This window comes from Triturus cristatus, chromosome 4_1 (assembly GCF_964204655.1).
Source record: "Triturus cristatus chromosome 4_1, aTriCri1.1, whole genome shotgun sequence".
NCBI classification, from domain to species: domain Eukaryota; kingdom Metazoa; phylum Chordata; class Amphibia; order Caudata; family Salamandridae; genus Triturus; species Triturus cristatus.
The window spans coordinates 1,200,893,005-1,200,907,655 of NC_140585.1; the positions used below are offsets into that span (position 1 = coordinate 1,200,893,005).

The window sequence follows — 14,651 nt, forward strand, 5'->3', positions numbered from 1 at the left end:
TAAACAAGGGAACCATAAACGTAATTCTAATGCAAACCATTAACAATGTCATAATGTTAAATTAAATAACTTTTTTTTAATTAGCTGAAATGGGCAACCAGAAAACTAAATAAATGGAAGGGTTTGGCTATGTTAAATCTATTATTTACTTACATTTGATGTATGGTATGTCTGAGTAACAGCATTCAAATTGATACTGGTACATGCGTGATTAGGCTATATGATGTCATTTGAAATTTAATATGACAAGCAGTTACCGAAGTTAGTTGTCCATGCTAACTGGAAGTATGCACTCAAACAGCCTTCTATCTAAACGAGAACAAAGCTACGTTTAGGTAGAGTAATGCAAAATAAATACAGGTAAGACTGGTTAGTTAAAAGGGAAAATCCTTTAATTAATCTCAAAGATAAAAATACACAAGCATAGCTAGTCTTTGAGCGTTATCTAGCGCACTTGTACTGTATCACAAGATAACAATTTGAAGTGGCATTATTACAGCGGTACATTCATTCAATTCTATATACAGTATAAATGCTTCAATAGTTGTAATTTGTTTAGGTGGCTTCGACATATATTCAATTTGACCACAATGCTCACTCCTAAACTTACAACCCCATTCTGTAGTACAGCTTTTAATAAGCCCAGTAAACAATGAGTACAATTTTTGAGGCTTTTTATCTAGCCATCCTCTTGCTTCGAAAAACTCACACGGAAAAGAACTTGTAAATAAACCCGCATATCTCTGTATTAACAACAGGCCCGACTAGTATATGCTCAGGATACCTTGGACTATTCCCCTTTTTGACCGAAGGTATAGTACTGTTCTTCCTCAGCTTTCTATTGTCCAGCTTTACCATATACAGGCAATATCATATATTGTCTGTCCTACAAATCATCTGAGTGTTTTACAAAAGGCAGAGAACAGCGGAGGGTGGGGTACAACCTGACAGTCACTTACAGAAGAGAAAACACCAGGGGGCATATTCACAAGCCCCTATCGCCACCACAACGCCACTTTCCGTGACGTTGTGATGGCGATACGGGCCTCGCCTTTTTCACTAGGCAGTGTTAAGCCACTTAATGTGGCTTAACGCTGCCTTGTGAATAAGGCACCCTTTCACACTGTATTTAGCGTGAAAGGGGCGTGCAGTGGGTGTTGCGGTGGGCGTTCCACCGCAACATCCATTGATTTTGACGCTGCCCCTATTCACAAGGGCAGCGTAAATAGGAGGCAGCACCAAAATTAAGACCAGGAAAATCATGGTCTTAAAGAGGCAAAACAAGGAGAAATGCTTTATTTTTCCACGTTTTTGCTTTTTCCATGTGTGCTGTCCTTGTGGCAATTGTCTAGAGAATGTTCTACTCAACTAGTGGCTGGGGTGAAGTTTAACAGTATGCATTTTGTTTAGCTGCATGGTGGGTAGGCATGTGGACCAATGTGTCTGTACAGTGAAGGAGTCAAAGGTTTGATCTATTCCAGACTGTTTTGTCTTTGAATTAATTTCGTAGATGAGCATGTTAAGCAAAGATTCTAAAGAGGAGGACACGCATGATTTTATTATCATCATAACTTACTAATGCTATTGCAGCATATTTTACCTCTCTTTAGAATAATGCTATCCTGCTAAGAAATGCTAGTATTGCTATGTTTTTTTCATACACAGACTGTGTGGAAAGCAGTGTTAAATTCAGGAATGCCCAGCCCAATCTTTAAGGAATAGTAACTCTGCAAGTTAGCAACGCTCTTGCTCCTGGATGGACAAAAAGATTTGTGCCCCTCTGGGTCAAGTAGCATGTTGCCTCAGTCAGTCCCTCTTGAAGGCAGCAGCTCCTACCTTTCAGGACAATCAGGTATACCCATGCTTGTGACAGAAAAACTAAAACTAACGTGATAAATATGATAAATTATTAAGAACAATAAGAGTGACTAAATGAATCAGTCCATCTGTAAAATTAAAAATGCTAATTTCTAAATATTAGTATTATAAATTGATAAAAGGGAAATTAGGAGTTTGGGTATTTTTTTAAAATGTTTGCTTTCACGTCAGCTAAGGATTTGAAGTCGATAATTTTAATATTTGCTAAACATTTACAATTCCTAAAATGGATGGATTGATTTGACACCAACTATCAGTTATTTACTCATTACATTAGTTCCCTGAATGACTTCTTCAGGAGCACTTCGATGATACTCGAGGATTACAAAAGCAGTTAAACCAACAAAAATATGGCACTGATGATTCTGTTTATATATTGAACTGCTTTTGTCCTCTGTTGCCCTTAATTTGGCACTTTTGTTTTTATTATGAATCAATTTTTATGAGGATTTGTTCATTTTATCTCATTTATCAGTTTAATTTGACAGTACAATTTAAAGAAAGTAACCTGAACCTTAACCCGACAGTCAGCCAGAGGTACTGCGGGCTACCAGTCAGTTTTTACGTCGAGCCCTGAGCCAGCGCACAAGCGCTGCTCTGGGGCTGATCTGGGGTAGTTGAGTACGGGAGAGAAGCCACGTTCACTCTCCGGCCCATCTTTTTCATTGGCTTGTGTCTTTGTCCTTTACTAAATGCTGCCTTCCATTGGTTTATAGGCCTGTTAGTCCCTCCCTATGATGGCCCTGTCGTCATTTGTATCGTTACATGGCTAATGGTTTTTAAATGTTGTTCACTCGGTGTGTGTGTGTCATATGCTGCACCTGCCGTTTCCAGTCAGTAATTCCTATCAAACTGGCTCTATGTCAAATTTTTGAATGAATGCCTGATGGCAGCTATTGCTTTTTGTTGGTTTTATTGACGTTGTTATCTACTGTTATTATTCAAAAATGTGTCATTTTTGTTTTGTGGCATAATTCGATGTTATCCTGGGGTTATCATATCTATCTTCACATTTAATTTTCCAATAATTGCGTACAGAAAGTAACTTAGATCTTTTTGTTGATCTACAACCAGCAGTGCAAATCATGAGCCACCACATCCAACGAAGGAACCAAAAAGACATGAGAAATTGTGGTCATGCAGAAGAGCACTGCTTAGGTCACATTTATCAAATTAGTGAACACTGATTATTGCGATCATTTGTAGAGATGAGTTTCATCAATCCGATTTGTCGTTGGTAACACACTGCCTTTTGAAGTATCCAACAATATTATTGATGTATAATTGTATTGACGAGTAATAGTGAGAAAACTACTGTGTCAAATATTTATATCAAATAAAGCAAAATTCCGTCTCTTTATATCTGAGTTAGAATGGTCATTTCCTCAAGGCATCATTAGTAAATTGACCTTTTTTTATATTGCACTAAATACCGGCACTTAATTCATGCCAAGTTGATTCCAGATTTCAAGCAGTGGTACGGGCAGCTAATAATTTGACCAGCTTCAAAGCATGTGTCCACGAAGGGAGACTTGAATTGAAATGAATGACTTCTGGTTGCAGAAATGATAACCTATCTCATAGACAACATTTCCTCCCTAATAAATACTGAAGTCCAGCTAGTCTGGCCCTGCAACTTACTGTGATCTGATTTGCACATAGTTTAAAGTACATTATGCAAATGTGACATCTAACTTCTGATTGGCTCTACAAAGAGTTTAAAGTTGGCAGCTCAGGAGCGAAAACGGTTGCACGCTTCCTTACTTAAAATATTACAATCCAGATGTTAGTGTTCAAGTTAATAAGAAGAGTGGTGGGGTGATTAAGTATGCGCATGCTTATGGATGGACAGCACTTTTTCTGAAGGTTCATAAAGATGAGGCAGGGTGAGAAACATTTCAGACTATTGCTAGACTGACACTAGCTGATTTCTGAAGGCAACACCCTATTCCTGAATTCTCTACAAACTCAAACGTCTCTGCTGAGTCTTAGTTATTTGAGGGTGGCTTTGGCTATCCCATGCTGGTGACCCAAAGTCAGTTCCTCTTAATAGATTTTACAGAAGGGGTCAGCAGGAAGTCTGCAAAGGCCGTTGGCAAATAAGAAAGTGGTATGTAGAAGAATTTTGCATCCCAGCCGACAGAATAGCGAGTGTGCGGGTGCTGTGCCGTCAGCCCATGCTCCATGCAGTTGGTCACTAAGGGCAGGTTCTGGCTGCCACTGGTGAGGGACGTCCTGGCATATTCACAATCTGTGGATGAAGAGAAAAATCAGTTTCACTTATGTTCGCCATTGCTAGTTTACAGTTCCAAGAAACAGATTACTCTACAGTGTGTGGTGCATTAATGCCGAACAACGCTTCTGTTTTTCCCGTGGTGCAGGGGACCCATGTTCATTGGCAGTTCAGCTGGTGAGCAATAATACCTTGATGAGTGTCTCACCTCCCCCTATAGCATACAAGCAGTGTGATTTCCATGTATGCCTTTATCCTCAGAGCATGCACAGTTTCATGCCTGACACAAAGTGACTTAGGAGAGCACCCACAGTTTGAGGCCCACCTATCATCATCCTTCCAAGATAAGGAGCAGTTTGGGTCCTGTGGCATCCTATAGCGGGAGAACATGTACAGTTTGATGACTGTCCAACTCCGTATCCCAAAAACATGTGGGGTTTGATACTTGTGACATCGTATATCATAGTAGCATACACAGTTTCAAGCCTCTCTCAAGTCGCATTAAGCTAGAACACTGTTTGATTACTTTGACATCTTGAATCACAAGAACATACAAAGTGCCATGCCTTTCTCACCCTGTATATTTCAGGAGATCGAGTAGTCTGAGGACAGTGTCCCTGTGTGACAGGAGCACACAACGTGTATTGCCTGAATCACAACTTCAAGCTTAGTTTGGTGTCTCAGACATCATATATCAAGTAAGCATGCATTATCCAGTTTGATGCCTGTGTCAGCCTTTATCGCTCATGGAAGCGAGAAACCTCTGATGCCTGGGTCACTTTGAATCACTAGGGCGTGCATGGACTATGGATTGTGAAACTCCGTAGACACCATGAGAGCAGGCAGAGTACGATGCTTGTGGCCACGCCGATGTATTAACTAGAACAAACTAGAGGGCTTGCTCCAGGCAAACTAGATCAGGAGAGCAGGCAGCACTAAGAAACATAACTGTGAGACTGCAAGCGCACAACTCATTAACAGTCTTTTGCAAAGCAAGTAAGTGCCCACATTCACTATTTCATGCACCCTACCTACTCATGTTCACAATTTCATGTAACCTAAAGGGAGACCTAGCATTCGCCCTTTAGTGTCCGCTGAGACCTTACAATCATACACTTGTGCACACAAAGGGCTTACATTAATCTGTTTGTGTGCCTGAAGAGCGAACATTAATCCTTTTACGCGCCTGAAGCATACACATGTATCTGAAGCGCTTGAATTCAGTGTCTCAGGTGCCCAAACTATTGGCATTCACCTTTCATACAACCAAAGAGCCCACATTCACTTATTTGTGCACTTTAAGCGTGCACAGTCAATCTTATGCACCTGTAGATCAGACTTATTCCGCACTGCCACTTTGGGTCTCACATTCTCACCATCATGCACCCTATAAGTACTCATTGCCTTCTCTTTCTAAGAGCTCTTCGTTACAGTAATATATACACAGAGCTCACATTAGCTTATGTAGCAAAAGACTTACAATCTATCCTCTTGTGTGCCTGAAGTGACTGTGTTCACCCTCTTATGCAGCCAAAGAGGGCACATACATCATCTCAAAGACCTAAAAAATTCCTAACTTAGACATTGTGTATCAGACGAAGTTGTAATGACCACCTCATTGTACCCAAGAGCACGTATTCACCCATTACTGCATCCACAGAGTTTACATTCACAGTTGCATGTGCCCAAATAATTCACAGTCAACTTTTTGAGAACATAAATATCTTAAATGTCACTCATCTGTGCACACCAAGAGCACCAAGTGGCCCTCCAGTGCACCCTGAGCCCACAATTGCTTTCATGCACAGGAAAACCACAATTAATGTATTTTGCCCAATTGGCTTTCACATTCTCATGAATCAGTAATGCATATATTTGCCCTTCTTGTGCATTCCAAGACATCACCGTCACCTGAAGAGCAGATCATATTACATTTTATGCACCTAAAGATCTGACATTTGCCATCTTGTGCACACTGAGAGCTCACATTCACACTATTGTGCACCCAAGGAGCTTAGATCACCTTTTAATACACCCAAAGAGCTCACAATTCCCCTATCATGCACCTGGGGTAGACCTGGTACATAGCTACTCTCTCATAACCCCAAAGAGCTCATAGGCTCCCGGTGCATCCTCTGAGTTGAACGTCAGCATCATGTGCAAATGTTGAACTCATAAATCCCACATAGTGCATTCAAAGAGGTCACATTCATTTTAACATGCAAGCTAAAGGATCACACTCCATAAAAAAGCCCACTGGTCACTCACAGGCATTGAGGTAGTGCTCTCCATAAGTCTTCTTAACCTCCTCAGGCACGCGGCTCCAGACCCACTGGAGGTTCTTGACGACAGACTCAGGGTTCATGATGGGGGTTCTGAAATGACCAGGTTCGATGATGCAGACTCTCACACCAAATGAACGGAGCTCTCTCCTGAAGAACGGAACAAGGGTTCAGTGATTAAATCTCATACTCACCATCTGTGCTCTTGGGAGTAATAGTGTATAATTACGCATTCCAATGTGTAATGGTGATATGTGCAAGTAATAGTCCAAAGAATACTGGAATCAGAGGTAGATGTGTTCCACACAGAACTCGTCTACATTTGGTATTTGATGCCTGCTTCTATAGTGTCATGGATTATACTCGAGCCAATGGTTTGGAGTCCTCCTTCCCAGCTTCCAGCAAGTGCTCTAGTGTTTTTGAGTAGTTTTAGGGAAGTTCTCTTTCGGTACTACAGAACTGCCTTATGTCTACTGTTGGAGAGTGCGCACTGTTCATTCAATGGATCATTTTCTCCTAATATCTTGTCTATCTTCATGCCCACCACTGGCAGCAGAAACTCAAATCAGATAATGTTCTCAATTCAAATGTCTGCCTGAGACTAGTCAGATTTTTATTGTATTTACGAGTACAATTCATGATATATCTCGAAAAGAACATGAGGAAATATCTCTGTCATTAAACAAATACCATGTCTGAACTATTTCAACACCAAATTGGCAATGTTCGTAGTTCCAAAAAACATACAGACTTAATTTACATGAGATTGTGAAGCTCATTATAACATTAATAAATGTTTTTATATTCCACCTAACCGTCTATGCTAGGATATGCAAAGGAAAGATTCAAACTATACAACCACAACCCACCCCCCACACACCCTGAAGACATACTACTCATACAGCAAGAGAAGGAAATCATTATTCAGTTAGAACATCAAACTCAAAGGACCTATCTTAGTCATAGGTTTCTAAAATTGCTTTACCAATTAAACTATGTTTTAATGCTCCCCTTTTACACTTTTTATGTAGCATCAACAATCTATCTCCATATTATAAACCACAACGGTTAGCCATAGACATGGACGGTTAGCCACAGACTTGGTTGTTGCTCTCTTTATTCCAGAAGTGACTGCTTCACTAGCTGCTTGTTGAACACCTTAGTCTACAGTGGTCACTTAGATATTGTATATGGAGGGCACACAAATCAATGTGTGGCGCACTGGCTCTGCCTAACTGTGAGTATCGCCCGTAGCTGATATGCAGCCTTTTCCACCGAAAGCACCTTATACAATTAGTCTACCTTCTTCTCCACTGATACCTGCCTCCAACGCCACCCCTACACTGGTAAGAGAGTCTGCAACATTTGTTTACTACAAAAATAGAATCCATCTAAGCATGTCTTGTGTGTAGCAGTAGCAAAACAGACGCCGTCCTCAGGTGTGACAGTGTTGAAGACCTACACTGGGGAAATTGATCTTCAGTTACTCTCAGACAGGAGAGGCTGAATGGCTGTAGCATAGCTCAAGTACTACTATATTTTAGCAGATGATTATTAAGAGAGTGTGTAGAATCTTATTTTTTCGCTTCGCTAATATCATATTCATGGTTTGGCATCCTGTTTGTTTGAGGGGAAATCTCCGTGAGTAAGGAGCATAATCTATTGTGTTTACATATCAGACTAGTTCTCGTCAGGCAGCCTGCTCATTCGGCATTGGATTTCTAAGAGTGACTCTCCTTAGAATTGTCACTTCTCCCTACTGTTCTCTTTTAGTTCCACAAACGTTTGGGTTGAGATACGCCTACTGACCCATCACCTGGCTTTTAGATAACATTGCTGGACAGGAAATGGTAATATTCCATCCTCACCAAGTAGAAAGTCATTCCATTTCAAGTCAGCTTGATTCCATGGATTGGATGTATATTACTTCCATGACAAAAAAAGAGATCAAAAGGTAGTTGATATACAGGTTGGCATCCTTTTGTCTTTGGTTTTTCATGTCTGAGTGCAAAACTGATTCCCTTTCAGCCAATCGGATTTGTAAGAGTTGTAGCCTATGCAGCAGACAAGGGCAGAGGGATGCGGGGAAACCTAACAAAGATGACCACTGAAGGTGACCTGTCTTCTTAGGCAAGGAGTCATGAGTCCCTTTTTTAGCGCAAGACCGCCTACAAGATTATTGACTCGCGTGACGAGTCTTCCCAGAATGTCTATGAATATCAAACTGATTAGCTCCATGCCACCCTTTTTGGAAAATATCTCTCTTCCCCACCCCCTGCCCCAAAATTTACTTTCACCAGCTTATGAGGTTTTCTAATACTTTGGCCTGTTTTATTGCATTCTGTAGCAAGGATGATTGAACAACTCCCCTATGTTGTCTGTACCTTTCTAGATTTTTAAGTATAGATGTGCCTCTCTTTCATCTCTTTCATTGATTGGTCTTAAGGATATGCAGTCTGTGGCATTGAATATGTCTTAGACCACAGGAACATGGTTTATCTTTTTAATTTCAGTAAGGAGTGTGTTTGTGAGCTAAATCTCTAGAAACCCATATTGCCTTTACTTTGTTGGATCTCAGAGTGTCAATCATGGTCCAAGACGTGTTGCTTATGTAGGCTGGCCATCGCAACAGACTGTTGGATATTTGAAAGACATCCCTATAGGCTAGCTTAACTATGTGTGCTGGAGATCGGATCTGCAAGCTCCCTGAGCCATAGTTGATGCTTTCGCTTACCTTCTCACTAAAGCCAGAATACCTAAATTTCACTCTACCGCTTCCACTCTCAGTTCCTCCCTCTTGTGAAGCTCGCTGCCAGGGCCACTATATCCTGAACTTGGTCAACCTGAACTGGATTCATCCAAACAACTCTTCATCCCCTCAACATCATTATAAATTGATTGCATTTAATTAATTGTAATGTGCTATGGTATCCAAAACATGTGACATACTCAGCAAACTACTGGTTAATAGTTTTATTTCCACTGTCAGGTGTTCACAGCTTTTGACGAAATCATTTCTCACATATCTTCTCCAGTTTGTAATTGTCTAGTTAGGATACACAGTGATTAAGGCTTTTATCGAGTCTGTTTCTGTGGGCTCCCAATTTTAGCAGTGAAGGTAACTGAGCGCGAGCGATTTAACAATGAGCACAAAATTGGGCAAATGGAACAGATACAATTAAAGTTGTCTTAGTACCACAATAAACTACGTCGTCACTAAACCACACTGTCCTACAACTGGTTTAAAAAGTTGTCAACACTCCACAAATTTCTAGATTCCGGTGCTTCTTGCATCAGACTAGGCCCTCTCAAAAGGAAAAGTGAGAGCCATGATCATGAGCATTTGCTCACCTGAGGCTGTCAGAGAACGCCTCCACACCAAACTTGGAGATGCTGTAGCCTCCTCCAGAGCAGGAGACTCGCCCCATGATGCTTGCAACATTGACAATACGTCCCTGGGCCTTCCTCAGCAGAGGCAGCAGTTTCAGGGTCACGTCGATAGTCCCCAGCAGGTTGACATTCAGAACCCGTGCGTAGTCCTCCTTCTTCAGCCACCCATTAGGTGCAGTAGGCTGGGCAATGCCGGCGTTATTTACTAAGCCCCAGAGACCTGCAAAGAAGGAAGACACGGATTATAAACAAGAAAATCAAGAATAGGCAGGCCTACAGGTGAGGTGGCCTTTTCCTAAAAGGATGGTGTCTTTTTTAAGGTCAACAGAGTTTTCCCAATAAGATTGCATCTCAGTAAGTCAATGAGGCTCATGCAAACTAAAGGTCTTACTTTATAGTAGTCTATCTGGCCTTTTTGGGACCAAGGTGTCAGGAAATCTCAAATCTTTGTATGATTTTGCAATTAAGAAAAACTTTGGAATTGCACTAAGTTGGCATAATTTAATATAAACTTAAACCTTTAGTAAGGTAATTACCAGTGTTAATTAATGTCATTTATTACATTGTTAGTTAATTTATCACGATGGCAGCCACGCAAGTCTGTGCGGTGTAGAATAACAAATCACAAGAGCAATTGGGCCCAAAATTATCCATTCCCCCTCCACCCACGTGCTATATTTTTCTGAAATTAGGAACAGTGAGAAAGGAAGAACCCCTGCGCGGTGTACGAGGGTGCCAAGACACCGGACATGTTCTGTGTGTATTTGGGAGAGAGAAGGCTCTTTCAAGTGTGGTAAAGGTAGGCAGAAGGACACAATGTAAACGTTTTTTAAGTATATTTGGGGAAACAGGACTGAAGGAGGCAAGGCCTTGGTTTACATGGTTTCCCCCGACTCCTCTATTACTCAACGTATCCTACAAATCCCTAGGATTAGCTACGTATGAATGAGTTTTGGGCGCCCATACAAACATAAAATTGTGGATGCCAATAACGGTAGCTTTTCCACCTCTAGGTTTCAAGTGACTGGGAGAAGGAGAGACTCCAAGCTCCACTGATGCTATGTATTTGGTGTAACTTAGAACCCCCTCAGTGCAAAACAACCTCGTTAGTGACAGCCACCCATCCATAATTCTATGTATTGATACCCTTCTTTATACAGGAGTACTCACAGCCTATTACCAATAAGTTAAAATACATGCATTCTAAATAAGCACGTTCAAAGGTGGAAGAAACATACACGTCAAGACAAAACACATCTCTTAGTTTAATGAACAGACACAGTGGAGAACACAGATACATACACACACAAAACAACATTAAACTTCCAGTGCTGGACGATTTTTTTATTTCAATTCGCAGTAACATGATGCAAAACTTGGACGGATTCCACTCCTGCCTGTCCTGGATTGAAAAACCAAAGGGAGTGCAGGAAGCAATGCCCAAAAGCACAAATATTTCTTGTTCCGCACATTGAACATTGAGGAGAGCACGTAACGATTTTTTATGTGGCATCCCGTACTGTTAAATGCCAGAAAATGTAACTTTCAAAATAGTAAATGCATTTCATTGATTAACCCGCTCAGCCTCCGGCAATGCACGAACACAAGTTCCCATCTGGAGACCCTATGTGTGTGGTGGCTGCCCGCTAGATGTGCGCGAGGTCCCTGCAGACAAGTGCTTGTGGGTGAGATGCGTTCAACAGGACTCTCAGGGTTCCGGGCAATGATTACTATTGTAATGAGATTCCCTGGCCGATCACAGTGCTCCTAAAAATAACTGTGTTTGACTTTGAGCTTTTTTTATACCTGCGGAGCAACGCTAAATCTGCTCCACAGGTGAAAAACAGGCAAATGTTGTCAGTTTTAAAAGTCGCTTGGTAATTTCGTTCAGCCCTATACACTACAAACACAACACCCATAGCCTGAAAAAGTTAAATATAAAATACCAAATATTTATCAAATTGTGGAAAGCGCAAAATGTATTATATGAATGTACATTGCAATGATTTTAATTAATCGGCAATAAACATCATTACTTGCCTATTGCGTTTTCATAGTTACGTGATACCAAAATACTTCTGTGGTCCTTCTAAGAAGACAAGGCCAGCACCTCAGCCTTTTCCTTCTCAAATTAATTCAAAGAATCAGGAATGCTACAACCTTCCTCCACTTTGTCAAGGCCCTGTCTTTCTGTGTTTACTCTAACTACAGAGTTCAGGTCACTGATTCGCTAGGAACAGCATTATTACCTTACCTGTCACCTCTTTCATTGCCATATCTTTTCCATATTTCAACGATTCTTTCTCAACCACACCCGGTAGCTTCACTCTGACCTCAGTCCCCTGCTTTATGGTAGTCAGTTTAACAAACGTCATTCAACCTGAAATACATCCTGTTACTGTTTAAGTGACACAAGACCTATTTGTCCTTAATGTGCAAGTTATCCTTTCATCCATTAACAGGCTAGTTCCTTCATGTACTCTGACAAGCAGACAACACTGTAGCATTACTTTGCCTATTTGAAAACAACGCATATTAAATCAAGATACAGTCTGCCCAGTAAAAGCACTCACCACCAACAACTCTCTACTAATGGCATGATGGCAAGTATGTGGAAATGCAACAATATCTCTCTTAGACCTCCTTTGCTTCATTCCTCAAGCATGACACCAGATTCCTCTGACGTAGACACTCTAAAAACCCACATTCTACCAAACAGGCACGATATATGAAGTAGATTTTTATTTGTCCAACTACATGACTTTTTATTGTCTCATAAAATGCTACAACACACTACAGTTTTTGGCCCTTACTTCTCCACAGCGGTCACTGTGCACCCCGGACGAATGTTCCTCAGCAACCATTATACACTAGCCATGGCCTTTTGCGAGCCACAGCTAATTAAGGTTCTTCCAAGCATACATTTCTGCTCCTTTAATGTAAAAGACCTCGGTAATCACCGCAGTAATTTGCACAAATATGCACAACCATGAGTCACAGTAAGAACAGCAAAAACAATTTTCTGAACGAAAATATTGACAATAAATTCACCATTATTTTACCAAAAGAATCAGCAGACCTCTGTGCCCACTCAACCTTTGGTGCTTGATAATACTGTTGGAAATTTAACAGTCTTGTGTTAATCAATGGATCCTTAAGGACATGCCAAACTTGGTATAGTTTGAGGGAAACTCCACTTAGTCCCACCTGAGAGACCAATGCTGCTGGACTATAGTTTGAAAAAGAGACTTATGTGATGGGTAGATCCTAAATAAAGAGGAGAAACCTCCAACAATTGGTCTTTAACAGTGAAATTCAAAGGTTAATTGTCAAAATGTTCCTAAAATATGTACTTTTTCTGAGTACATTTAACTGACTAAGAGCCCATGTCTTAAAATGATGGCAAAGAGAATGCATTATGAATCCTCAATATTAAATCAAAGGTGAAAATTTGGCCAAAAACAAACAGGAAATCAATTCTTTGTACCTTTTTCGCCCACTTGCTGCTTCACCCACTGAGCGGCTGCATCCACACTCTCGCTGTTGGCGACATCCATGATGACCGTCTTCAGTCGCTGGCTGGTGGCGTCTTCCAGCTCCTCTGCTCCAGTTTTTGTCAGACATGCAGCTAGAACTTGCATTCCACGCATGTCCAGCTGCCGTGCCAACAGGTTACCAAACCCGGAGTCACAACCAGTGATCAAGACATATTTACCCGGGAGGTTTGGTACCAACTGCCTCTCCCGGTACCAGCGGAAAAGAAAGTAAAGGCCCAGTAGTGCTGCCAGAAACAGCCACATCATGGAAATTCAGTCGCCAGCCTCTATGGAATGAGAAAAGAAGAGTCCACTCGGGGGGCAGGAAAGTTGTAAGTAACACTGCTCGAACTCCCTGTGAATAAAGTAAAATAGAACATGTTGAGTCTATGTAATGGAAATGTACTGACATCAGAACTTTGCCTGACCCACAGGACAAACTTTTATTGAAGATACTTATTAACTCAAATATGGACATAAGTCCTGAATGAGGATTTTCGACACTACACAAACATGCCACTGATTTTGAATCTTGTATACTGTAAAGCTGCTTGAAAGCTTGGGTAACACATGTGGCATGGGGTAGCAGTAACAGATGTATTATTTTTCACACACAGTGAATCTTACGCTGTTGCAAATTTTGTATCTCTTTGGTGTGTTTAAGGAATCACGTGGGACAGCTAGCTGCATAGGGGTGCAGCCTTCTCTTGGACACACAGACCATCTAACGCAAAAGGATAAGCAGTGCGAGGTTAGGAGACAAGCACAGAGCAGATATCGTGCAGGCAGCAGCCCTGCAAGCTTCTCTCTCTCTCTCACGCACACATCCCATTCCACCCCTGGGGAATAAGCAGTCCATGCTTTATACTCACAAAAACACACAGAGGAGGTATCACATGGAGATCAGCAGTGCAAGCTACACACACATGCAGACACAGAACTGTACAGCGGTGGGTGTCAAACAGTGCCACACTGGCAGAGTGACACCAAACTGCGGACTCACAACTCCGCTTAACAGGGCATCCTCCTCGCTGCATTTTTAAGGGTTTCAAGTGGGGGCGTAGGCCAGAGGTGCTAGTTGTCAGCCTAGCTTCGGGGCCCTGCCGCTGCATTAGAAGAAGGTTCTAGGCGCTGGGCAGGAAGGCGCAGTACTTGGCAGCAGCAGGGAGGGACGGACGAGCTGCAATCGGTGGAGCGCTTGTGAGGGAGTATCTTCTCGGCTGTCTCTCAGAAGGGACTGTGCCAGAGCTGCTGCGAGCAGGGGGAGTCCAGCGAGACTGATCTCGCCTGAGGAAGAGGCTGGTCTGCATCGCAGGTCCCATTCACACTGGC

The 14,651-nt window shown here is 41.7% G+C and overlaps 1 protein-coding gene across 1 annotated transcript in view; it reads right to left on the bottom strand.

The window, feature by feature from the left end:
• Positions 1–370: 370 nt before the first annotated feature.
• The window catches only part of LOC146856380 (retinol dehydrogenase 7-like), a 54,818-nt gene continuing 40,537 nt past the window's right edge, over positions 371–14,651 (bottom strand). The window contains exons 2-5 of the mRNA XM_085654498.1: positions 13,271–13,674; positions 9,745–10,003; positions 6,380–6,543; positions 371–4,129 (exon numbers count right to left, since the gene is read on the bottom strand). Of these exons, the coding sequence (XP_085510624.1) occupies positions 3,915–4,129; positions 6,380–6,543; positions 9,745–10,003; positions 13,271–13,586 (954 nt within the window). The 5' untranslated portion in view covers positions 13,587–13,674 and the 3' untranslated portion in view covers positions 371–3,914. The remainder of the gene's footprint in view (positions 4,130–6,379; positions 6,544–9,744; positions 10,004–13,270; positions 13,675–14,651) is intronic.